This window comes from Mirounga angustirostris, unplaced genomic scaffold (genome assembly GCF_029215605.1).
Source record: "Mirounga angustirostris isolate CCGP_5_RB_7025 unplaced genomic scaffold, mMirAng1.0.hap1 SCAF_15, whole genome shotgun sequence".
NCBI lineage: Eukaryota > Metazoa > Chordata > Mammalia > Carnivora > Phocidae > Mirounga > Mirounga angustirostris.
In genome coordinates, this window is record NW_026991723.1 from 60,854,269 (window position 1) to 60,881,884 (window position 27,616).

Consider the following 27,616-nt stretch of genomic DNA (forward strand, 5'->3'; position numbering starts at 1 on the left):
TAACATCCAGGCTCTTAATGATCTGTGCTAATGGTGAGGAAGAGTCATGCAGGTTTCTGCAAACACAGAGCTCTGACCAGCAGATTTGGGGCCTTTTGCTGAGCTGGCCGAAGGCCTAACCCAGCTTTGCACCACTGAAAAGAAACGAACCAGATGTACCTATTTTTACAGTGTCACATTCCCTGTCATCTAGCCATGACATCACTGTTGTCATTGACAGAAAGCAGCTTGGTCCCTCGAAGCATAGTTGCTGGGAGTAGGCCACCACAAGTGCTGTTTTGGGGATTTCGAATTTGATCAGTACCCCTCTATGGGTGATGCCCTCTCTAGAAACAACTACTGGTGTCTAAGGATGCGCATCCTTAGTGGAAGTATGTAAATCGAGTAAGAATATGGTAGGCGGGCATCCCCTTATGTTATAACGAAAGGACGGGGGCAGTCAGGGCTGGCAGAACCAGACGGTGATGCCGCTGAGAAGCTGGCATGAAGGCGTCTGAGTTCAGCAATCTTCCCTTGTTCTTCCCACTGGCCAAGTGGAGTGGGGCCTGGAGTCAGGAGGCCTGGCTTCCCTGCTCCCAGCCCTAGCCTTTCTCTTCTGGGCTGTCAGGGGCACCACCCTTGGCATTTTCCAGGCAGTCTGGTGCTACTTAACATGCTGATTATGAAATAAATGCAACTAGTTAAATGTGTCAGATGTTTTCTTAAGAAGTGAGGATAAAAAAATTTTATTTGGGGGATGCCTGGGTGGCTCAGTTGGTTAAGCGGCTGCCTTCGGCCCAGGTCATGATCCCAGGGTCCTGGGATCGAGTCCCACATCGGGCTCCCTGCTCAGCGGGAAGCCTGCTTCTCCAACTCTGCCAGTCCCCCTGCTTGTGTTCCCTCTCTTGCTATGTCTCTCTCTGTCAAATAAATAAATAAAATCTTTAAAAAAAATTTTTTTTATTTGAACCTAAATGATGTTTCTGTTATCATCAGGTATGCTATGTTGACTATGGTTTTAGTGAAAATATTGAAAAGAGCAAAGCATACAAATTGAACCCAAAGTTCTGTTCACTCTCATTCCAAGCTACAAAGTGTAAGCTAGCAGGTAAGAGGAACTTTTTTTTAAAGTTCTCTCCACTTTGATACATTATTACCACTGTACTTTTGGGTAGTTAAATCCTAAAATGTCCTTAATGTCCTCTTTATAAGATGTGATCATTGTAAATATGTTTTAATATTTTATTTTATATTATATATATTTTATTATAAAAATGTGTATTGGCCATCTTAAAGGTTTTGTTGTTGTTCTAACTGCCCTAGCAACAATGCTAGAGCCCCTGTATCATGGGGTTTGATCAGTCTGAATCCTGTTGTTTGACCTGGACTCTCTGCTTCTTTCCCACTGAGGTGGGCTCTGGGTGCTGCTCATTAGCAAGTAACACACCTTGTGCGTCTCCGGCACATGTGTGTGAGTGACATGGTAGGGATAACCTCCAACCATGGAGGATGCAGTGGCCACGTTCGTACGAGGAAAGACATGGGAGTGTGTAAGCATCATGCCAGGAGAGCCTGAGCTAGATTCAGAAAATGATCGCCGTTCTTTCATGAAAATTAGCCCACAGAAATACCTCCTTCTCAGCAAGGATGCATCTATCAGACGAGCTGGGTATGGCTCTGTCTGTGAGATAAATCTGAAGTAATGTTAGAAGCCTGTTACAAACTCCTGGGAGCTAGTTTTGAACGAACATATCAAGAACACAGGCCAAGATTTAGGATGCTGAAATGAGAGGTTTGGTAAAAGCTGTAACGTTATGTGTCTAAAGAACAGAATGAGAACAAGAGAAAGGTAGCCCAGAGGGAGTCTGTGAACTTGTGCTATGGATTTCAAGGGGAGGAATACAGAAATGGACCTTATAGCACCATCGGGGAAATGATGAGCTAGTTTTAATTAGTTTAATAGAATAACTTAGAGTTATCATGTATATGCTACATAGAATTACAATTTTCAAAGAATTTAAAGAGTAATGAGACTATAATAAAACTCGCCTAATACCCATATTATGTTAAATACAATTTAATCCTTCTTTGATAAATCACAAAGTTCTTTGGTATACTCAGAATCATCATGGTGTACTTAAGAAGAAATAAGGAAAAAAGTGATTTTATAAATTTCCAATGTATGCATGCTCATTTTATATGAATAATTGTCTATTTAATTAGAAAAAATGAAAAAGGTCAAGGGTAAATTTTTAGGAAAAACATTACAAATACATGACTGGCAGACATAACTGATTGATAGCTTCTTATATATACTAGTCTTTTTGGTTTGAATATGTGTTTGTATATAATAAGTGAAGGCCATTTTCCTGAGGTACAAATTCTGATAGGTCATCAACTTTTCTTTTTGTTTTAAGATTGCCTGCCTTTGTGTAATCATTTAAAAGGGCATTCACACTATAATATGTATTTTAAGACCTAAGGATGGGTAATGTGAAGAAGATTATAAAACAACGCTTCCCTAGAAAATTTTGTAAGAATTTTGTAGTAGAATCACAATTATAATAAGTGGCCAGAACAAACCCATTCCATCTTAAAATGATTCTGCTAATTAAGTAGAAATTAAAATATTCAATCTTTTTTAGGGTTGGAAGTTTTAAGTGATGATCCTGATTTAGTAAAGGTGGTTGAATCTTTAACTTGTGGAAAGATCTTTGCAGTGGAAATACTTGAAAAAGCGGATATCCCGCTTGTTGTCCTATACGACACCTCAGGAGAAGATGACGTCAATATTAATGCCACCTGCTTAAAGGCGATCTGCGACAAGTCTCTGGAGGCTCACCTTCAGGTAGCACGGTGACCACTATAGTCATCTGTTACACATACTGTAGGGAAGAAAGTTATTGGAAAAGAATGTTACAAATTTTAGGCTAGCAATAGATAGGGACAGATCACCTGTGTATGGAGGGAAAAAAGGTAGGTGGGTGCTTGAAGGGGGGGAAATAAGGCCAAAACATAAGCAGTCATTATTAAGAATTGGGTTTTCGTTTTATATTCCAGTTTCTACACTAAAATTGTATTTTATATGAAATTATTTTGCAAAGATAATAGGGGCGGATAATACAAAAGAAGGGAAAATTAGATCCATGAAGATGTTTATTAAATTGTTAGCTTTTACAGTTTTAAAATGTGAAAAACACAAATTTCTTCAAAGAAGGAAATCTTTAAATAAGTTATAGAACAGCCACCCTGAAGAATAGGATGTTAAAAATGGTCATTGTAAAGACTTTGTGGGAACACTGGGAAAACATTTGTTGAATAGGTAGAACAACAGTGAATTGTCTTTATATTATGGCTTGACTAAAAAAATGGCCAAAATTAAGGTTTTACTATGATTATAACTTTTAAAAATTACTAAAGCTCACGTGGCCGATAAACATAGGTTAGAAAGTAGGCTGATAATGGGATTGATTTTGTGAGAGGTTTTTATTTTCATTTCCGTTAATGTTGCAAAAATATGTTTTATGTAATAATGATTTCTCTAAATTAATGGGGGGAAAATAAACCAAAATGAAAGATATTCTTAGCCTTTAAGGTAATGAAATGCGGTAATAAGTTAATGTATGCAAACTGTCTACTTTGTGCCTGACCCAATGATGTCAGATATTCCTTTTGGAAAGAGAGGTATCCAAATGAGTTTTTCACATTATTCTGTCATCCAGTCTGCTCTCCAGCTTACTTAAAAGGTTTTAAAATGCAAAGACAAATGAGATGATTGAGGTAGATACCCCTTAAGTAGATAAGAGCTACGCTCTATTCTCAAGTATCCTTGGCGTGTCCTTTGTTCCAGATTGACGCTATGTACACAAATGTCAGAGTGACTAATATTTGCTCTGATGGCACACTCTACTGCCAGGTGCCTTGTAAAGGTCTGAACAAGCTCAACGATCTTCTGCATAAGATAGAGGACTACTTCCATTGTAAGGTATGGCAGAGCATCATCCACCTCTAAAATTAATCCTAAAATTGCAAACAAGAGGGGTCACTAACTAGTATAATTGTGTGTAACTTTTGAATAGTTTGAGGTAGAAGCTGTAGAATGGTGGGTAAGAGCCCCAGACTGCAGAACTGAAAAGACAAAAAAACAAAACAAAACAAAAAAAACCCCACTGGTTTCTGCATTATGAAATGAGGATAATAATAGTGTGTATATCCATCCATAGGACTGGTGTGAGGACTAGTGGCAAGACTGCTTAGCACAGTGCCTGGCACGGAGTAAGTGCTCAGCAACTGGCAGATTCATGATTTACAAGGTAGAGTTGATGATGCTACAGTGCAGCTGCTTGTGACTTTGTCTGCTAGAGCCAGCTGGGTCCTCTGCCTCGGGCAAAGACAAAACCCTGGAGTTTAGGAGGAGAATAAAACTTCTAGGCATCAATCTCCAAGCTCTTTTTGGTCCCTGAGAACCTACCACCTCGGTAAATGTGGTTCTGTGTTTAAATTTATTAATAAGCTCCTTACCCTTTGATTCTAGTATTCTTTTCTGAATCAGGGTCTGTAGAGGTTTTGTTGTAAGGTTCTAAGGTGATGTTCTTACCTCCATTAGGGCATTATAGTTGTAATCCAGAATATGCTGTGGTTTTGAGTGAGTAAACCCTAATACCACCTCAGTCTTGACCCCCTTGCCCCTAGAAGTGAACCCTTCCCTCTAACCTCTGAACGTGCCTCTTGGCATCATCTGCAGCATGGTAGTTTAGCTATTTGGATATTTGTTTGCCTTACCCAGAGTATAGGCTTCTTGAGGGCAGAGGCAGAGCCTTATCAGGTACTGCTAAGTACCTAATTCATTTAGGTACTAGAGTATCTAATCTAGTGTCATACATAGAATAGGTATTCCAAAATATTTACTGAATCAGGTTAAACTTGTATTCAGACTACAGCCTAGAACAGAGGCATTAGATCTGTAGCTTTACCTCTTTCTGCATTCCAGATGTCTTAGCTGTATCTCAGGGTCATTACTGAAGTTTGGTTTGCTAATCTATCTTGGAGAAATCAGAGACATCCAGAGAAGCTGACTCCAGTGACTCATTTGCATGCATGTGCTTCTTACCTATAGTGGTGAAAAGCTCTCTTGCTAGTCCCTAGTGCACTGGTAACCTGAGTGGAGACATTGCCTTTGGGGAGAGTAGAAACATTCGCCCTGAACAAGAGAGACCATGGCAGGTCCCCAGCTTCAAACTACAGCAAAGACGAGGGTGCAGAGGTCTACGGCTGTGATTTGTTGACATTTCACTGGCACTGATATCCCTATTTGTATGGATAACATTTCTTTTGTTTTGGAAGTAAAATCTCATCTTTGAATCTAAATGTTAAAAGTTGAAAAGAAGAGGCCTTCTGGACGGCTAGCCCAACCTCACTTTCATCCAGGCTCTTCTCCTCCTTTTTGGCAGATTCATCCTCCCTCTTCATGTTTAACTGATGGCATTAGTGCGTGGATGAATCATACTGACCTGCACACTAACGTTTGTAGACATTTTAACAGGGCTGATTTATGAGCTGTGTGCAAGGAGGGAGAGTAGACGGTGCCATCAACAAATGTCTGAGAAACAGGACAGACCATCACCCTCATATACGCACCACCGCGCACTCCTCATGGGGAGCCTGGCTAAGTACGCGTGCACTGGTCGGCCTGTGCCACAGCGATGTTTTTCTAACAGTGTAGCAATCCGCTCCTCACTAAGAGTAATAAAAGTGTCCTGCATTTCTGTTTTGTAGCACATGACCTCCGAGTACTTCGTTTCGTTACCCTTCTGTGGGAAAGTCTGCCTCTTCCATTGCAAAGGAAAATGGTTACGAGTAGAGGTAAAATCAGTTACTTGACTTCTTTTCTAAGCTTATTATGAAATATTTTAGACATACAAACAAGTTTTGTGAAAAATGAAATAAGCACCCACGTACTCATCACCATGTGAGAAAGAAAACGTGCCCAATGTGGTTGAGGCTCCGTGTCTGCATCCCCTTCTTCTATTCCCACCCTGGGGGAGCTGCCAGCCGAGTGGGGTGTTTCTCAATTCCCATTCATTTCTTTATGCATTCACCATATTTGTATTTATACATACAACTTTTTGCTATCTATATATTTTATATAGATATAGTGGATATACAGAAATGAAAATGTGTATAGAATATTTATAGTAAGACTTAATAAAATATGAGTGAACAGATAAACGTTTATAAAATGCATGTAAATAGTAGAACGTATTGATTCTTCTGAAACATGCTCCTTCATTATATGTGAGATTCATCCATGTTGGTGTGTGCCCCTCTTGTTCAATTGTTTTCACGCTCTTTGATTAATAATAGTGTATGAAGATGCCAACGTGATCACTCCATTCTCCTGACAATGGATATTTAGATTGTTTCTAAAGTTTTGTTATGGATGGCACTGCCAGGAGCCTTCCCGTGCAGGTCTCCCAGGATACCCAGGAAGGAATGGAGCTTCTGGGTAGAGAGAGTGCATGTCTTCAGTTTCACGAGATGTTGCCTAATGCTCTCTAGGGTCACCCTTTAACCGGGGGTGGGGCGTAGCCCTTTGAGAGTTCTGGCTTCTTGAGGAGGGGGTCTCAGATCCTCCTTCCGTCCTGCCCAGGATGGCTTTGGCTTCAGTGTTCACATGCTCCTCTATTTCTAGTCCCTCATAATTGTCTTATTTTCTTGTAAGCACAGTTATGAGTTTGAAAAGAGGACTGTTATATTTTATCACATATTTCTATATGTTTTTCAAAGGCAGGTTTTAGATTTTTTTGGCTATTTCTTTTCTTTTCTTTCTTTCCTTCTATTTTTGATATCTAGTTTGTCCAATTGCTAAAATTGCAAACTTGGGTTTGATTTTTTTTCCTTTTTTGTCTTTGTTACAGAGGTTCTTTTTTTCCTTTTTTTGCATTTTTTAATTTTATTATGTTATGTTAATCACCATATATTACATCATTAGTTTTTGATGTAGTGTTCCATGGTTCATTGTTTGCTATAACACCCAGTGCTCCATTCAATACATGCCCTCTTTAATACCCATCACCAGGCCCACCCATCCCCCCACCCCTCTCCCCTCTGGAACCCTCAGTTTGTTTCTCAGAGTCCATAGTCTCTCATGGTTCGTCTCCCCCTTCAATTTCCCCCCCTCCTTCCATTTTTCCCTTCCTACTATCTTCTTCTTTTTTTTAACATATAATGTATTATTTGTTTCAGAGGTACAGGTCTGTGATTCAACAGTCTTACACAATTCACAGCGCTCACCATAGCCCATACCCTCCCCAATGTCTATCACCCAGACACCCCATCCCTCTCACCCCCCACCACTCCAGCAACCCTCAGTTTGTTTCCTGAGTTTAAGAATTCCTCATATCAGTGAGATCATATGATACATGTCTTTCTCTGATTGACTTATTTCGCTCAGCATAATACTCTCCAGTTCCATCCACGTCGTTGCAAATGGCAAGATTTCATTCCTTTTGATGGCTGCATAAGCTTTTGATGGCATACCACATTTTCTTTATCCATTCATCTGTCGATGGACATTTTGGCTCTTTCCATAGTTTGGTTATTGTGGACATTGCTGCTATAAACATCGGGGTGCATGTACCCCTTCGGATCCCTACATTTGTATCTTTGGGGTAAACACCCAGTAGTGCAATTGCTGGATCGTATGGTAGCTCTATTTTCAACTTTTTGAGGAACCTCCATACTGTTTTCCAGAGTGGCTGCACCAGCTTGCATTCCCACCTACAGTGTAGGAGGGTTCCCCTTTCTCCGCATCCCCGCCAACATCTGTCGTTTCCTGACTTGTTAATTTTAGCCATTCTGACTGGTGTGAGGTGGTATCTCATTGAGGTTTTAATTTGGATTTCCCTGATGCTGAGTGATGTTGAGCACTTTTTCATGTGTCTGTTGGCCATTTGGATGTCTTCTTTGGAAAAATGTCTGTTCATGTCTTCTGTCCATTACTTGATTGGATCATTTGTTCTTTGGGTATTGAGTTTGATAAGTTCTTTATAGATTTTAGATACTAGCCCTTTATCTGATGTGTCATTTGCAAATATCTTCTCCCATTCTGTCGGTTGTTTTTTGGTTTTGTTGACTGTATCCTTTGCTGTGCAAAAGCGTTTTATCTAGATGAAGTCCCAATAGTTCATTTTTGCCCTTGCTTCCCTTGCCTTTGGTGATGTTTCTAGGAAGAAGTTGCTGTGGCTGATGTCGAAGAGGTTGCTGCCTGTGTTCTCCTTTAGGATTTTGATGGACTCCTGTCTCACATTTAGGTCTTTCAACCATTTTGAGTCTATTTTTGTGTGTGGTGTAAGGAAATGGTCCAGTTTCATTCTTCTGCATGTGGCTGTCCAATTTTCCCAACACCATTTGTTGAAGAGACTGTCTTTTTTCCATTGGACATTCTTTCCTGCTTTGTCGAAGATTAGTTGGCCATAGAGTTGAGGGTCCATTTCTGGGCTCTCTATTCTGTTCCATTGATCTATGTGTCTGTTTTTGTGCCAGTACCATACTGTCTTGATGATGACAGTCTTGAAATAGAGCTTGAAGTCCGGAATTGTGATGCCACCAGCTTTTCTTTTCTTTCTTTTTTTTTTTTTTAAAGATTTTATTTATTTATTTGACCGAGACAGAGACAGCGAGAGCAGGAACACAAGCAGGGGGAGTGGGAGAGGGAGAAGCAGGCTTCCCGCTGAGCAGGGAGCCCGATGTGGGACTCAATCCCTGGACTCTGGGATCATGACCTGAGCGGAAGGCAGCCACTTAACGACTGAGCCACCCAGGCGCCCCAGCTTTGCTTTTCTTTTTCAACATTCTTCTGGCTATTCGGGGTCTTTTCTGGTTCCATACAAATTTTAGGATTATTTGTTCCATTTCTTTGAAAAAAGTTGATGGTATTTTGATAGGGATTGCATTAAATATGTAGATTGCTCTAGGTAGCATTGACATCTTCACAATATTTGTTCTTCCAATCCATGAGCGTGGAACGTTTTTCCATTTCTTTGTGTCTTCCTCAATTTATTTCATCAGTATTTTATAGTTTTCTGAGTACAGATTCTTTGCCTCTTTGGTTAGATGTATTCCTAGGTATCTTATGGTTTTGGGTGTAATTGTAAATGGGATCGACTCCTTAATTTCTCTTTCTTCTGTCTTGTTGTTGGTGTATAGGAATGCCACTGATTTCTGTGCATTGATTTTATATCCTGCCACTTTACTGAATTCCTGTATGAGTTCTAGCAGTTCTGGGGTGGAGCCTTTTTGGTTTTCCACATAAAGTATCATATCATCTGCAGAGAGTGAGAGTTTGACTTTTTCTTTGCTGATTCGGATACTTTTTATTTCTTTTTGTTGTCTGATTGCTGTGGCTAGGACTTCTAGTACTTTGTTGAATAGCAGTGGTGATAGTGGACATCCCTGCCATGTTCCTGACCTTAGGGGGAAAGCTCTCAGTTTTTCCCCATTGAGAATGATATTCACTGTGGGTTTTTCATAGATGGCTTTTATGATATTGAGGTATGTACCCTCTATCCCTACACTCTGTGAAGAGTTTCAGAGGTAGAATTTAGTGATTCATCAGTTGCATATAACACCCAGTCATCACATCACGTGCCCTCCTTAATGCCCGTCACCCTGTTACCCCGTCCCTCCCACCCCCCTCCCCTCCAGCAACCCTCAGTTTGTTTCCTAGAATTCAGGGTCTCTTATGGTTTTTCTCCTTCTCGATTTTCATCTTTTTTATTTTTCTTTCCCTTCCCCTATGTTCATTTGTTTCTTAAATTTCACATAGGAGTAAAATTATATGGTATTTGTCTTTCTCTGACTGACTTAATTTACTTAGCATATTACACTCTAGTTTCATCCACATCATTGCAAATGGCAAGATTTCATTCTTTTTGATGGCTAATATTCCGTTTTGTATCTATACCACAACTTCTTTATCCATTCATCTGTCGATGGACATCTGGGCTCTTTTTGTTTTTTGGCTATCGTGGACATGGCTGCTATAAACATTGGGGTGCATGTGCCCCTTTGAATCATTATGTTTGTATCCTTTGGATAAATACCAAGTAGTGCAATCCTGTGTCATAGGGTAGTTCTATTTTTAGAGTAGCAGCATTTTGTAGAGCATCTGACAGCTTGAGTTTCTTCCTGTGTAGCATCAGGTTCTGCCTTTTTGGCAAAATACCTTTTTGGTGTATGTCAAATACTTTAGATAAATATCTAGTATTATTTTTGTTTTTCTATCAAATTGTGCAATGTCTGCCTTGGAGGTAGCAAAAGTGTTCATTCTCTTAGTGAAGCGTAGAAAGTTAGAGAAGGGAGAATGATTAATGAAAAGCAGATCCTGTGTTTAAATGATGTAATTGTTCTTGACATTGTAACTTGCCTAAGCTTTATTTATTGCCTACACCTTCTGAACTTACTCCGTACATCCAGCCAACGCTATTCAGTGGCCGTCACTTCCTCTCTCCTCCAAACCCATCCCGAGTGGTCTGCGTTCACTTTCTGTGCCGCCTTCCGGCCAGCTCTCCGCCACTGCTGCTTGACTTCCACCTGCTTTCCAACAGCCTGTTCTTGCAGCAGCAGCTTAGCTGCGTAATGCAACCAGTGTCTTTCAGGGCTTCTCTTACCAGGCCTCTGGGCTGCACTAACAGTGTTGAGACTTGTAATTCCCTCCTCACTAGGCTATCATGGTATCAAATCCTCCTAATTTTCCAGAGGATGTTCTACTGATTGCTTCTCCTATTTTTCACCCAAACCTGCACCCCACCTGCACTCTGCAGCGTCAGTGTCGATGCCCCCAACTCCTGTCCTGCCTCACGGTTCTTCTCAGCCTCTGCATCCTTCTAGGCAATGCCATCTCGTTGCTTCAGTTACTGCCTTGGTCCTCATGACTCCCCAGTTTGTTTTCCAGCCCTTGATGAGCTTTAGATTTGGGCAAAATCCAGCCTGATTGTCCATCTTGCAAACTCCTCAAGCTCTGTGTGTCCAAAGCCAAAATTATCTTTCCCCATCCTTTTTTCCTCCTATGTCTGTGTTTTGGTGGTACCTCCATTCATGCAACCATTCAGCCTGCTCCTGAAGAGTTATCTTGGATTCCTGCATTTTCCTCAGCCGCCAGTGCAACTAATCACCAAACCTGCCATTTTCACAGCCTTGTCGTTTCTTGCCTAGATCACTGGAATACCATGGTTCCTCTGTCTTTACTCTTATCTTCCTCCATTCAAGCTCCATGCCACTAGAGTGAGTGACCCAAAATGTAAATAATAGCAAATAATAATACATCCAACTTTTAATGAGGCTTATTTCCCAGGCACAAAAATTTTTTTAAAATATGACTTATTTCACTTAATCTTCATAAAGCCCTATGATCCCCTTCTTACTAATGAGGGAAGTCATTCAGCTAGAAAGTATAAGCTGAGATTAAAACCAAATCTGTCTGATTCCAAAGCCCTTACCCAGTGTTATCACCAACAATATGTGGCTTTTTATAAAGATGGCCATTTCATTCTTCTCCTTAAGACATGGCATTGGCTTCTACTCATCCACGGGGTAAAATCTGGTTCTTTAAGACGTAATGTCTGGCTCTCCAGGACCTTGCCTTTACCTTTCTCTCAGCCTCATTCCCTGCCTTGCCCTGCCTCTCACTTTACATTCCAGCATAACCAAAATGCTTGTAGCCCCCACATGTAAGAAATATGTATGTCTTGCCCATCCTTTTCCCTGTGTTTGAAATGTTCAGATTGCCCCTAACTAGACTCTTACCAACCTAGTTTACTCCCATTCATCATGTAAAGTCCAGCTGAAATTGTGATACTTATGAAATTTTAATTTGTGAAAAAGGAAATACAAATGTCCAGTAAGTATGATTGTTTCTCAAAAGAGCAAAAATTTACACAATTTAAGTTATCCAGCCAAAAGGTTTGTTTGATAAGTCACAATGTACCTGTATGATAGACTTATGTAATATTAAAATGATATAGAAGAAAATGACATGAAGTATTTTTGAGACATTTAGTGAAAAGTTGCCAATTATGAAATAGTATGTGCAAATACGTTCTAATTTTTATAAGTCTAATTCTTTATACATGTATGGATAAAAGACTAGGAGGATAATTGTAATCTGTCATAGATTATAAGTGATTTTCATATCATTCTTTTAAGTATCTAAATTTTCTATGATAAAGGCATTTTACTAATATAAGAAGAAGAAAGTACATTTTAAAGGAAAGTACCAATTCTAGGCATTCCCTCCTCCTGAAAACTTGCCCTAAAATCTACCTCCTGGCTGGGTCAGATACCCATTCTCTATGTTCTCATAGTACCTTGTACATAGCTTTATTATTGCCCTACTCCATTATATTCTAATTATATATTTGTGTCATCATCTCTCATGAGACTAGCAACTCCTTGAGATGTGGAAGTATATGTCTCTGACCAGTTATGCCTGGATATAAGAAGCATTCATTATACACCAGCCATACCAATACATGTGTTCAGGATATATGTTTGAATTAAAAATACATTTTAAGATATTGTTTTAATATTGTTTGTGTTTATCATCATCTTAAGAGATTAAAAAGTTATGCTATTAATAAAGCATTTTTGTTGGAGCAGTAGAAAAAAGCTTTACTTTTGGTATGTCTGACTTCCATGCCAAGAATGGTCCAGTTTGTGACACTCACATACTGAAAGCACCACCATTCTTAAGGTGGCAGCGAGAGCAAGTTGTAGGTACGAAGTCCCTGCCCACATAACCATCCTGATGGGGCTGTATTTGGCAAATGCGAACTATATATCCAATGATGGCAGATATCACATAGGCTTATTAAGGGAAGTTTGGACATTTAAAGTATACCCAGAATCTTATATTGTAATGTTGCCATTGGATCACGGGTAATTATTGCTTTGACTCAGTATGTAATTTTCCCATTTTTGAATTATTAATTTGGACTTATTTTACCTCTCTATGACTTTCTGAGTTTCAAGTTCCTAGGACAAATGATAAAAATTGTCAGTGGGCTTTTTGACAAAGCTATAAAATGCCAAAATATGTTATTTAAAAATGTATAGTATATACCTATTATAAGAAAACTTCTGTGTCTGAATTCTCTCTATTCCTTATTTCCTCATTGCTAAGACACAACAGTTTTTTTTTCTCATATTTTAATATTTTGGAGAACAGACTGCATCTTTAATCAATATATAATGGTGTATCAAATTGTTTTATAATCAGTAGTGTCCTAGAATTGTGAACATTGTAAATATTACCATACTTGTGCATTTTATTGATTATTATTAGTTTATAGTTTAGTGATTACTACTGATTAAATTTTTTAACAATTCAATGTTAAAATCAAATATATTCTAAAAGAATACCTATTGAGTAAATAGGTACATTTTAAAATAAGAAAATTTACAATCAGAGAAAGTTATTATTTGATCTCACTCATATGTGGAGTTTAAGAAACAAGGCAGAGGATCATAGGGGAAGAGAGGAAAGAATAAAAACAAGATGAAACCAGAGAGGGAGACAAACTGTAAGAGACAAACTGAGGGTTGCTGGAGGGGAGGGGGGGGTGGGAAGATGGGGTGGCTGAGTGATGGACATTAAGGAGGACATGTGATGTAATGAGCACTGGGTATTATATAAGACTGATGAATCCCTGACCTCTACCTCTGAAACCAATAATACATTATATGTTAATTAGTTGAATTTAAATTTAAAAATAAAAAATAAGAAAACTTAATGAACACTGATAGTCTTTGTTGCTTCTTATATGCATTTTAGAGTTATACAAAATGTAATTGCACAGAAGTGTTTTGGCCTTTTGGATATGCTTATAAATTAACCAACATTTATCTCATTGCAGATTACGAACGTTCACAGCAGCCGAGCTCTTGATGTTCAGTTCCTGGACTCTGGCACTGTGACATCTGTGAAAGTGTCCGAACTCAGGGAAATCCCCCCACGGTTTCTACAAGAAATAATTGTGATCCCACCTCAGGTACTATATGTTACAAGCTGGGAGATTTGCTGGAAGGGATTTGGCTGTATTTGTAGTTGTGTTGTGAGATGCCCTCTCAGTTTTGATCTTGATAATGAGGGAAGTCCAAGTTGGTAACAAAATTGGAAATGGTCCAGATGTGGTTGTTCACTGGTTTTCAGATGTAAAATTTGGCCGACTTAGACAAGAAGACCAGTCAGACTTACAGAATATCATTTGATAAATGTTTGTTTTCAAGTATGCCGCGTCATTAGGCTAAGTTGTCCAGTTAGAGATTCCATTTTACTAATGGGATGCCAGTGCTGACTTCTATACAGCTTCAAGATCTTATAAGAAAATTCTTACTTCCAGAGTTCTTAGCTTAATTAAGTGGCCATTCTCTTAAGAAATCTATATTCAGGGGCGCCTGGGTGGCTCAGTCGTTAAGCATCAGCCTTCGGCTCAGGTCATGATCCCAGGGTCCTGGGATCGAGCCCTGCATCGGGCTCCCTGCTCCGCGGGAAGCCTGCTTCTCCCTCTCCCACTCCCCCTGCTTGTGTTCCCTCTCTCGCTGTGTCTCTCTCTGTCAAATAAATAAATAAAATCTTTAAAAAAGAAAAAAGAAAAATAAATAAAAGCTTAAGTAGGGGCGCCCAGGTGGCTCAGTCGTTAAGCGTCGGCCTTCGGCTCAGGTCATGATCCCAGGGTCCTGGGATCGAGCCCCACATCGGGCTCCCTGCTCTGCGGGCAGCCTGCTTCTCCCTCTCCCACTCCCCCTGCTTGTGTTCCCTCTCTCGCTGTGTCTCTCTCTGTCAAATAAATAAATAAAATCTTTAAAAAAAAAATCTATATTCAACCATTTTCTTATATGACTTTTTCCCCATAGATTTGAGTAAAAAGATTAATTTCTGCCTAATCTTCCTCTATTAATAAAAATTCAGATAATAAGAATTTTGCATTATTTTGAATTAAAATTGTTAAAAACTATTTCCTACCTTTAGGAGAAATAGAGGATTTTGTACAGAAATTAGTAGTTTTTTGAATAAAGTTATCCAACATTCTGTCATTTCAAAAGGCCGCTTGACTTGTATTTGCCAGAAGATACCTTATACCATCAAAATTCTGTGGATTAAAAAGTGGTTGACCATAATTAGCGTGGCTTTTGTACCTTCTCTCCGGAGTGTCACCACTGCCTTTTCTAAAATGACTCTTTTACAGAAAATCTGTTGAACTTGTGTTGAAGCCAGTTTTCAAAATCACTTTTATTGCTGCTCAGCCACAATACTAAAACTTGTTAAATGCCTCTTTCACTTGGTAACAGCTCTGGCCTCTGTTCCCCTTGTTGGAACATCCACCCGGGGCCAGCCTTACCTGGAAAAGGCACCCCGGCTGGAGGGGAAAAGGCATCCGTCCCTCTGCCTCCGACTGTCGGGAGCGTTAAAAGCCACTCCAAATTTTTTTCTATTAATCCTGCCTAGATTTGTTATTTCATAGATATGAAGTTGGGGGAACCTTAAGAGCCCGCGGGGCCAAGCCTCTGGCTGACAGCATCTCCCCAGGAGGTCTAAGTCAGAATAGCAAACTGATGGCCTGTCGGCCCAGGCTGACCTATAAATATTGGGTTTGGGCTCTTGCTGTTATAGGGTTTTATTTATTTATTTATTTATTTTTTAAAGATTTTATTTATTTGACAGAGAGAGACACAGCGAGAGAGGGAACACAAGCAGGGGGAGAGGGAGAGGGAGAAGCAGGCCTCCCTGAGCCCAATGCGGGGCTCGATCCCAGGACCCTAGGATCATGACCTGAGCCGAAGGCAGACGCTTAACCACTGAGCCACCCAGGCGCCCGTTATAGGGTTTTAAACTGTGAATTGGTTACCAAGATTTAAAACTCAGAAAATTTCACACAGAAATCCTGACTTCCAGCTTCTCCTGACAAACTAGAAAATCCGACTATATTGAGCACTGTCCTTAATGGGACGGTGCCCTGTGGGAACTTGGGAAGTGGCATTCTGCTTTGCACGGCCCCTGCTCTCCAGTGTGCTGGTTCCATCTGGCCCATCTTGCTCCCTCGTTGCCGCCTGGCCCCTGCAGGCATGAAGAGAGTGCTCTCTCTGCTCTAAGTGACCTCCTCCCCACCAAGAAACATCCCTCATCCAGGGGGCACAGTGAGAGACCTGGAGCTCCCGAAGAAGAATAGGACTCAGAGAGGAAAGAAGGAATCCAGAAATCCTGGAAGTAGGTTTCTTCCCTTCACAAAATTGCCTCAAACAATTCAAGGCTTCCATGAGACAGAAGGGAGTCCCTAAGGTCACCTTTTAACTCCCTGCTGAAGCCATTCTACAGAAGTTTGTGCAGTGGTGGTGGGAGGTAAAAGGCATTGAGGAAAATGAGGCATCTAGGTATCTATGAATTTCAGTTTTTCTTACCCTCCTTAACTCTCATTACAGCCTCCTTCCAAACATGACCACAAATGTCTCGCACCCACAGGTACTAGGAACTGCTGAATGAAGCATGTCAGCCTCTGAAAAGATTTTTGCAACCAAAGTCATTACATCCAAATGACACTTCATTTTGAAAAAATGCACTTAGAGGGAAGACCTAAATATAAGTCCCAAACCTGTCTTCACAACTTTGTGATCTGATGCAAGTTAGTCTCTCTGATTCCATTTCACCATCTGTAAAATGGGGTCACAACATTGACCCGTCATGCAGAAGTATCGTAGGATAAGTATGCGAAGTGCCTGGTGTGAGCCCTGGCTAGTAACAGGAGTAAAGACAGCAGAGGAAAAATAAGCAGAGCCAGGAACATAGCAGACACTCCAACCCAAGAGCTCAATCATCATTAGTAGCTATCCCTGGTGCTTGCTTTCTATCTTAGCAACATCTGACTTATAGGAAAATAACATTGATGTTACTTATCAGTACCTATTTTAAGATGGTGTGTTTGCTTTTCCATCATGTTTTCTTTCCAGGCTATCAAGTGCTGTTTAGCAGATCTTCCACAGTCTATTGGCATGTGGACACCAGATGCTGTGCTTTGGCTGAGAGATTCTGTTTTGAATTGCTCGGACTGTAGCATTAAGGTTAGTTCTCTTGATACATTTGGAAAGGGAGCTGTCAGCCAGAAGGGCTTATTTGTTTCTCTGTGAAAGAATCTTATCTTACCATAAACTGATGCTTTCAGATCTGACACATTTTCATAGTTAAGAGATTGGTTACATGTGTGGTAAAATATCTCATGGTTTGATTTTTATTTAAGAATTTATCGTGTATCTCCAATATTATTTTTAAACCCTTTATATAATTTTTCCACTATTAATAAGGTATCAGAGATAGTTCTCTGCTATTTTGCTCCATGATAAAGAATTAAGTTCCCAACAGAGGGACCATCTATCTCTTGATAAATGTTTCTAAAGATCATTTAAATAGTCTTCTATTTCTTTTTTTTTCTAAAGTATAGAATGACTTAGGAGCAAATCATTTGCTTATAATCCTGTTTTCCGCCTTTAAAAGTTTACTTAAACTGTTTTATTTCACAAGCCCCTCTTTCTTTTTCTGTACTTTTGCACTTTTATATCAGAAACATTGCTCTTATTTCCAAGAATAGAAATGTAAGATATTTCTCTGTTTTAACTAATGAAAACAATGTTATTTTATATAAGCATTTAACAATGAAATGTCTTTGAGAAATATCTTCATGAAAATCTCTAAATTATTCTAGCTCACATGGATTTTCTTATGTTTATACAATTATACACTTAATTACCATTTTATATTCTTCAGTTGCCACATGATAAAGAATATTGTTTTCTCAGCTATGGTTTAAGATCTTAAAGCCAGAGTATTTGGTACTCAATAAAAATGTTTTTTAATGATTGATTTTTGAAATGGTACTTCTGTATCATAAATGTCAAAATAAATTAGCAGTCAGTCATTCATACCACCTTGAAGTGCTAATTAATTTAAATAGATTCATCTTGCTAGGAGAAATATTTTTAAGTAAATTACTATAGATGGCTTGCTTTGTCTCCCTATCTCAGACCTCTGTTCCTGCCTTTCAATCCCAGCCCTATTTGGTAAGAGATCAATGTGGCTGGAAGCATCTTATTTTTGTCATTCCCAGGGTAAGCCAGAGGAGCTGGTAAGAATTAACAGGCACCCAGCCCTTTGGGACACACAGCTGTACAATCCCACTTGTCAGTCTATAGGATTCCTGTACAACACTCACCCCTCTGGCAGAAAGAAGTAGCCGGGTAGACAAAGGTCTCCTGTGCAAAGGGGCAAAGCTGTAATTTTGACCTATTCAGTGTAGCTTTTTCCCTCTTTTTCTCCCTCCCGTGAGAGGTTCCCTTCCTCCATGTAAACTGGGGAGGGGGGCAAAGAAAGGGTGAGGGCAGATATTAAGACCAAACAAGGCATTTGGACCAGAGGTCCCCAAGGGTATGGTGAATGTCAAAGCTTTATCCCTTGCTTCCCAGTCTGAGGGTGCACCAGCCTAGGTGGAAAGCACATGGAACATCTTGCCATTCTTGTGATTAGTTTTTATTGTTGAAGCTGGGAGATGAGCACATGAGGATTCGTCATACTGGTTTTTTTTTTTTTTTTTTTTTTTTTTACTTTGAGTGTTTTTAAATGTCATTAATAAAAAAAGCTTTTAATCATGATATGTAGACTCCATCTCAGTGATAATGACCTCTAGTGGGTTTACAAGGGATCCTCAGTTTTTAGAGGTTAATGAGGTTTTCATTTCCATAAGCCAGCTGCTGGCATCTAGACTGTTTGGACTTATGAGCCTATTTACTACTACAGCCGTGATAGATAATTTATCTTACCTTAAATAAATTTTAGCAAGTTGGGGTTTCGTGCAAAATACTGTGTTTTAATATTTAATGTTAATATTATAACTGCCTCTTGGAATTTAGTGTGAACTTGGACTTGTAGCAATGGCTTGTGTGTTTTCCATAGGTTACAAAAGTGGATGAAACCAGAGGCATCGCACATGTTTATTTATTTACCCCCAAGAACTTCCCCGATCCTCACCGCAGCATCAATCGGCAGATTACAAATGCAGACTTGTGGAAGCATCAGAAGGATGTGTTTTTGAGTGCTGTATCCAGTGGAGCCAGCTCTCCCCACAGCAGAAGTGGTGGCACCCCCGTCCCGGGCAGCACTGGGGAGAATTTCAGAAGGAGCCTCGCAGATGCCATCAAGAAGTCCCTGGTGGAGCACAGCAGCTCCTCCTCCACAGAGGAACTGCCACCTCCTGTCCACCTGTCGAAGCCAGGGGAGCACATGGATGTGTACGTGCCAGTGGCCTGTCACCCAGGCTACTTTGTCATCCAGCCCTGGCAGGAGATACACAAGCTGGAAGTTCTGATGGAGGAGATGATTCTGTACTACAGCGTGTCTGAGGAGCGCCACGTGGCCGTGGAAAAAGACCAAGTGTATGCCGCAAAAGTGGAAAACAAGTAGGTTCCTGGACAAAGCGTTTTATTCTACTAAGAAAAATGTGTAGAGCGATACCAAGAGTCCTTAATCCCTGCAGGGGGACTTGGAACTGCACAAATGGAAATTTTGAATGTGAAACGAGACTAATGAATTATGCCCTTTTTTAATACTTGAAATGATGTCATTTATCTAAATATCTAGTGACCATATATGAAATTCCTGTTAAAACCTAATTATACCTAAAATGAAGGTTTAAATGTTTTTTCTACTTTTCTATTAGACAAAATATTGTTTATTCAGAAAAGAACTTTTTTAATAGAATGACTTTTACATTTTAAAAACTAAATGCTTGGGCACCTGGGTGGCTCAGTTGGTTAAGCGACTGCTTTCGGCTCGGGTCGTGATCCTGGAGTCCCCGGATCGAGTCCTGCATCGGGCTCCCTGCTCGGCGGGGAGCCTGCTTCTCCCTCTGACCCTCCCCCTCTCATGTGCTCTCTCTCTCTCATTCTCTCTGTCTCAAATAAATAAATAAAATCTTTAAAAAAAAAAACAAAAAAAACTAAATGCTTATTGTAGAAAATTTAGAAAATACAGAAAGGTATAAGAAAATCAGCCACACATAATAACCTTTGTTAAACTACTTACTTATTTCTTCTAGTTCTTTTCTATATATATTCATACAATTGGCATAGTATTTATTATTATATATAATTCTACACCTACTTTTTTCACTTCACATAATCCTGGGAACATTTTTCCATGCAATAAAATTTCTTCATAAACATGTTTAATAGTCCGTCATCTAGAGAAATCATAATTTACTTACCGTTCTCTTATGTAGGTTCTTTTTTTTCTCGCAGATGTTTCACTATTGTAAATAACAATGAAGATAAATCTTTGTTCACATCTCAGATTATTTATCTCTGAGGTAGATTCCTAGAAGAGAAATCACTTGTTTAAAGATTACATGATTCTTGATATATGTTGTCCATTGCTCCTAGAGAGCTTACCACCTTTTATAAGGTGCAACAGTGCATAGTTCACTGCTCCGGCCTTCAGACAGTGAGAACCACAGATCCTCATTTGTGGAGCACTGTAGTCCGTTTTCTCACAGTTCCCATTCGGATCCACATCCTCCTTTCCTGAAGCCCTCCAGTAAGTGCAGGTTCCAACCCAGGGAAGCCCAAGCGCTACACTGTCTGCCCTACAAGGTCACAAAAGCCCTGGCCCAAGGAACAACCTACCCGTGTCCTGTCTCCTTTGCTGCTTTCTCAGGAGAACTGACCAAGCTTATTTGATGATGCCACACACAAAGAACTGTTCCCCCACAACACACACACACACACACACACACACACACACACACACACCCCCCAGAACTCAGTTTAAAAGGTCAAACTGCTTCTTTTATTTTTTTTTATAGAATGCTTTTGTTCATTCCTAAGCCATCAAGCATAGGCATTTGTAAAAATTTTGTTATTTTCATGAGAGGAAAAAAAACCCCAATTTTTAACTCTTAGGAGTGAAAAGTATCATAGCTCTCATTTTAAAAACTATTCAGCTTCTATGTCACAAGCTTTTCATCTTCAAAAAACACATTTTTACAATGTCACGTTATTTACAGCCGTAAGCATGCATGGGCTTAATTCCACCCGGGAACATCATTTGTGTCAATTTGCCTACATCAGAACTCGTCACAGAATAATTTAACCACAGTTAAAACGAAACTAATGTTAACTGTTATCTGAGGGGCAGATTAATGGTGATTAGCAGTGGGGAGGTCCTACTTGGGGGCAACGGTTGTGTGGGGCAGGAGAACCCCTAAACTAGAGACCCATAGTGTGTGGTGCTTCAGACTCGACCTCCTCCCCACAGGGGTCCAACAGTCCTGCTCCAAGGCTCTGGGACTTTAACCAGCTAATCTGTCTTTAGATCATCAAGGATGTCTTATATATGAGAACAGATTATCCGATATTTTCTTAAACTTCATGAACTGAATCAGTGTAAAGTATAAAGAGTTTCTATCTTGCCTATACCCCAGGACTATTTACTGAGCCCTGTTCCCAACTGTGGTAAATTAAGGCTTAGGAATTTGAGATACACTGTTGATTGCAGTGGTTTCCAAATCCATCTTGGCTAAGAAGAGCCAAAATTCTCCTTCCTCACCCCAGACATCCTGAATCAGAATCTCTGGGCGGTGGAACCCCAGAATCAGTGTTTTTAACAAACTCTCCAGATGATTCACAAGCGGCCTTGTACTGAAACTGGTAATCTAGTGCAAACAGAAGCCTTTAGTTAAGCTATTAGTGTTGAAAATTAAAAGCTACAGAGAAGCATGACACATAAGTCCTCTGCTAGCTCTCCCCTTGCTGCTCTGTCCCTCTTATTTACACACTAAAAGTACAGTCCACCAGCATTTGCCTTGTACAATTTAAAGACGATGCTAGAGGTAGAAACCAAATATTTTTATCTCCTTTTGCACTTATACAGTCTGACATGCTTATATTTACACAGCTTATCTTCATTTTAGTAATAATTATAATAATGATGATGATGGCTACCATTTGCCAAGCACCTGTGATGTGCCTAGTCATGTGCTAGGCACTTTATATATACAGTTTCTGCAAGTGACTTAAAATTAAATATTGCACATGAGATAACTGAGGCTCAGAGAGGTTAAATAGGAGCCCAAGATGACCCAGCTGGACCATGGCCGCAGGGGGGACTCCAGCCCAAGTCTGTTGGTCCCCAAAGTTCATATACTTATTATAATACCTTTCTGTGACTCATGAATTATTGCTTGCTGCACTGTGGGCTTATCTCAAGGTTTCTGGAGTTTCCTCCCAAAGCCCCCAATCACTAGTGTCCAAAATTGGCCTCTTTGTAGCTTTCTTACTAGAATTCACCCTATAGCAGCTCTGGATGTTTCCTGGACCCATTCTCCACCAGGGTGCTGGAGAATCAGTCCAGTCTGGTCAGCCCCAGCCCAACAGTGTGTTGCAGGGAAGGGTCTGCTGTTGCCCTGGGCTTGGGGCTTCTGACTAATGAACCTGTTTCAGAGGGTGGCTGGGTCTGCCATCCAAGGCGGAGCCCACTTCACACCATGCAGGAGTGGAGGCTGCCTCCATAGACGCTTACCTTTTAGATGTTACAAACAATCTTCCTTCCCTTAGTTTAGTAATACTCTTCAATCATGTCCTCAAGACTACAGGACTTTAAGATGGCCCTTCATATTTTAACTTTGAAGTCTAAGCTTTTCTAATTGTAATGACGATGAATGTAGGCCCAGAGGAGAAAAATACATTCATGTGAATTTCTTTCTGGTGCCTCGAACTCCAGATCTGAAACCATGTTCTTCTTCCCCCATATTCTCCTATCCTGTCCAGGTTCTTTATTCCAGGCAATGGGTTGGACTTTGTGTTTTGTTTTATTTTGTTTTCCAGTGTCCTCACTTGGCATGACTACAATTGTCACCTTTGCATTCAGAATGTTTTGTAATCTCTTCCCACACTCTCTTATTTCCTCTTCCTTCGCACGTTCCTCCTCCTTGCTCTCCTGTGGTGTTTGCTCCACTCCCAGTTGCCATGCCCTATAGAATCTTCTGTGCTTTTTCTTCTCATGTGTGTCTCCAGCCTGGCCAGTTCTGCTTACCTCCCTCTGCCCATCTTCCACACACGTCCATCCCTTGTCTCAGACCTGTGGCCACCTCTATCTCCCTGTCAGAGTGGAGGGATCTCCCTGCCTTGTCCCGATCAGCCTCCATCTGTTTAGAGTCTGTTTAGTGGTGGTTGCTGGTTTCTGTGTTTGGTCTCCTGCACTAGTTCCACGACACCTATAAACGGGATGAGTGAACAGACTCCATCAAATGAGCCAGTGGCAAAGCAGAGAACAGTAACCTTTGGGTCAAGAAGAAGCAATTTCTTTTAAAACCTCGATGACAGTACAGTTCCATAGTTTGATAAACGTCATTTACATTAGTTTTTCTTTTTATCATACATTGTTACCCATAAAGCTGATGTTGACTTTGTGTATTTTTCCTTCCTTTTTAATCCAATGTACATCTAGGTGGCACCGGGTGCTTTTAAAAGGAATCCTGACCAACGGGCTGGTGTCCGTGTATGAGCTGGACTATGGCAAGCACGAACTCGTCAACATAAGGAAGGTGCAGCCCCTGGCGGATGTGTTCAGGAAGCTGCCCTTTCAAGCCGTCACAGCTCAACTTGCAGGTAATTTCTGCAGGATTCGAACTTGTGCCTCCACACAGTGTATAGTGTCATTTTGTCCTGGGCCCTCGGGGAGCGCACAGTTACTGGCCCTATTGATGTAACTTTTCTTTTTTTTTTTTCCCCTTTGGCAAACAACTTCCTGGCCCTACTGGAAATAATTTTTCATCGTCTCTCACCGTCATGCCCTCCTACTGTATCTGCCGTTCTATTTTTCCGTATTCCTTTCTGTCCGTGGTCTCACATAAGGGTGTATTCGTAAAGCTGTCATCTTAGCACAGGGATAGTCTTGCATGCTGCTTTCTTCTTTTTTTAGCTTTTTTTTTTTTGTCCTAACTACTTTTTGAGTGTGTGTTTGATGGTCTTGATAATGATTTTTAATAGCTGCCAAAGATTCTGTTTAATCAGTATTTCCCTTTTGTTAGGCCTTTAGGTCACTATACACTTATTGTAATATTATGAAAACACCTGCAGCTAAGTATACTAGCCAAAACAAACACAAAAACAACGAAACAACATCAGTAACCAATAGGAGGAGCACACTGCTCAATTAATAGGTGGTAACGTTGTATAAATTATAATACAAATACATAATAAGTTTCCACAATTAGAAAACATTCCTAGGTCATAGAATATGACCATCTTTGGGGCACCTGGGTGGCTCAGTCTTTAAGCGTCTGCCTTCAGCTCGGGTCATGATCCCAGGGTCCTGGGATCGAGCCCCGCATCGGGCTCCCTGCTCCGCGGGGAGCCTGCTTCTCCCTCTGCCTCTCTTTCTCTCTGTCTCTCATGAATAAATAAATAAAGTCTTTAAAAAAAAAAAAAGAATATGACCATCTTTATGGCCAAGTGAGTCTCCAGTTGCATTGCAATTAACAGCATGCAAGTATGTGATTTCACCACATTCATACGGCATATTGACTATTATTAAAATCTGAGGGTGTTGGGACACATGGGTGGCTCAGTCAGTTGAGCGTCCAACTGGTGATTTCGACTCAGGTCATGATCTCATGGGTTGTGAGATCAAGCCCTGTTTCGGGCTCCGTACTCAGCGGGGAGTCTGCTTGAGATTCTCTCCTTCTGCCCCTCCCTCACTTGTGCATGCATTCCCTGTCTCTCTCAAATAAATAAATCTTTAAAAAAAAAAAAAATCTGAGGATGTAAGTTAGTAGTGTACAGGGGTATTTATTTAAAATATTGTCCATGGGGCGCCTGGGTGGCTCAGTCGTTAAGCGTCTGCCTTCGGCTCAGGTCATGATCCCAGGGTCCTGGGATCGAGCCCCGCATCGGGCTCCCTGCTCCGCGGGAAGCCTGCTTCTCCCTCTCCCACTCCCCCTGCTTGTGTTCCCTCTCTTGCTATCTCTCTCTCTGTCAAATAAATAAAATCTTTAAATAAATAAATAAATAAATAAATAACAAAACAAACGAACATGGAGGGGGAGAGGTCTCAGGGTCCTGGGATCGAGCCCCGCGTCGGGCTCCCTGCTCTGCAGAAGTCTGCTTCTCCCTCTCCCACTCCCCCTGCTTGTGTTCTCTCTCGCTCGCTGTGTCTCTTGCTGTCAAATAAATAAAATCTTTTAAAAAAATAAATAAGATGAAATAAAATTAAAGATCGTCCAGTCCATTTTTTGTGGCAGCAGTAGAGATGCTGGCGGCTGGTCTGTGTGCATTCCACCGGTGGGGAGCATGCACAGTTCGGTGAAGCTTCATCCAGAAGTCTGTCAGCATTAGCAGAGAGTGTGGAGCCGAAGGGCTGGGGGATGCAGACCTCCAGCCATCTGGGCTCTCTGTGTCCTGTTGCGCTGGGAAATGGTGGGTTGTGACCACATGGTGCCACCCTGATTCCTTACCCTGGCTCATCCCATACATTTAGCACAGTAGCAGAAGTGATTTGATCTCGGAAATGAAAGAAATTATGTATATAGATTTTTTCTTTTAATTTTTGGCCAGCTTTTATTGGAGATATTGATATCTATATATAGTGTTATTCTGAAGTGTTTTCCAGTTTCTTTGTCCTTCCTGCTAGATTTCAGAGGAAATGCCCATGGTAGTTAGATATGAACCAAAAGTGGCATCTTGCAGATGAGCATGACTACCACTGACCTGCTTTGAATTCAGACCTCTAAAGGGTTTCTCCAGATTTAATGATCACATTTTTTTATTTTGAGTTTTGAATGTTCAGGTTTTGCTAACAACACGTGTTGTTAAGCATGATAGTCAACTGCCCAGAGAGGGCATCTCTATGAGGAACAAGTGCAGGGCACCATCATCCCCATCGCCAGCACCATGGCTAACAGTCACCAGGACTTACTGTGTGCACAAGGCCTCTACCAGCCCCTCCATTTCACTGACTTCTCCCCCACATGAGGAGGGTTACCTACCGTTCCTATCGCTATTACCCGGGTCAGGAAACAACAGCTTGGAGGCTGCTCTAGGCTTCTCCTGTTCTCAAAGAATGTAGCCCACTCACTACATGAATAGCGGGTCTGTTAAATTATGTGTGAAACTCCCAGGCCTTCCTCACTCTGGGACATCATTTACAGTTTCTGCAATCTAGTATATGTGGACTTAATTCATGTTAGTTACTAATATTTTTTGAAAAACACATATTCTTACCTCAATTTTGTTTTAAAACCTAATTTAGAATTCTAACTTAGAATTCTCTAACTTGAGTCCTCAAGCTTAAAAGTCATAAGGATTTAGAAATACATGGGGTTTACAATTAATCTGGTCCAGCCAGTTTATTTTATGATAAATAAACTGAGGCCTGAGAAGCCAGTTGATTTGCCCAAGATCATACCACATGATAGAAGAAGAGCCGAGAAAGGTAACTGGATCTCCAGACTTTCAATCCAGTGCTTTTGCCATGATATTGTATATAATTTTGAAAAATTAGTATACTCTAAGTATATGAATTCTCTTCCTCCTCCTCCTCCTCCTCCTCCTCCTCATTATATCTGGTTCATCGGGAAAAAAAGTCTATAAATAAGAGACATGCCATTGAGATCGTTGATATTTTATTTTAGTTGAGTATAGTTGACACACAATGTTACAGATATTATTGATATTTTATTCCCCTTGGTTATCCCCATTATCAGTTTAAATCTACATATACTTTATATAGGGAAATGGGCAGTAGTTATTATAACTTCATTTTATAACACAGCAATAAATCTCAATGAAACTTCTGTCTGTAGGTAAAGGTTTACAGAAGTAACCCCATTCAGAATAGGGAAACTATTATAAGCTGGACTGTTTTAAGATTGTTGAGCAACTGTTTTGTTATTTTTTTTTTTTAATTAGACAAGTCTAACCTGGTATGTTTCAGCTACTTTGGAATTGACTGAATAGTTTTCCATCATTACAGATCAAAGAAAGGCTCATCCGACCCCTCACTGATCCTTGTACTCCCTGTCTTTCTCCTAGGGGTGAAGTGCAACCAGTGGTCTGAGGAGGCTTCGATGGTATTTCGAAATCATGTGGAGAAGAAACCTCTGGTGGCATTGGTTCAGACAGTTATAGAAAATGCTAACCCTTGGGACCGGAAAGTTGTGGTCTATTTAGTGGACACATCGTTGCCAGACACAGATATCTGGATTCATGATTTTATGTCAGAGTATCTGGTAGAGCTTTCAAAAGTTAATTAATCACTGCTTCTGAGATATTGACAACTAATTCAGATTTTTTAGCAATAACAAAATGTAGTAGGCTCTAAAAAAAGAAACCTCATCTCTGCTACAGAGCTGACTGCTGTGGGGATTGAAAACAATATGCTTCTGTTTGATGAAAGATATTTAACAAGTTTTGTTTTAACCGAGTTGACTTTTCAAAGAAAATTGCACTTGAATTATTACTACAATATTAGAATAAAAATGTTTATCAATATAAAAACCGCCTTATCATTTCTGAGCTTTACGATCTTAAGACGAAGGGTTTC

At 40.3% G+C, this 27,616-nt stretch overlaps 1 protein-coding gene across 7 annotated transcripts in view; it reads left to right on the top strand.

Moving 5' to 3' along the window:
- The window catches only part of TDRD7 (tudor domain containing 7), a 78,157-nt gene extending 50,587 nt beyond the window's left edge, over positions 1-27,570 (top strand). For 5 of the 7 annotated variants that reach the window (XM_045882738.3, XM_045882742.3, XM_064579905.1 and 2 more), the window contains 9 exons: positions 976-1,087; positions 2,625-2,827; positions 3,830-3,964; positions 5,755-5,841; positions 13,893-14,027; positions 16,981-17,091; positions 18,974-19,476; positions 23,522-23,682; positions 27,106-27,570. In XM_045882738.3, coding sequence (XP_045738694.1) covers positions 976-1,087; positions 2,625-2,827; positions 3,830-3,964; positions 5,755-5,841; positions 13,893-14,027; positions 16,981-17,091; positions 18,974-19,476; positions 23,522-23,682; positions 27,106-27,326 — 1,668 coding nt within the window. In that variant the 3' untranslated portion in view covers positions 27,327-27,570. The remainder of the gene's footprint in view (positions 1-975; positions 1,088-2,624; positions 2,828-3,829; positions 3,965-5,754; positions 5,842-13,892; positions 14,028-16,980; positions 17,092-18,973; positions 19,477-23,521; positions 23,683-27,105) is intronic. The other 2 variants (XM_045882740.3, XM_045882744.3) reach the window with 2 other exon arrangements.
- The last annotated feature ends 46 nt before the right edge of the window (positions 27,571-27,616 follow it).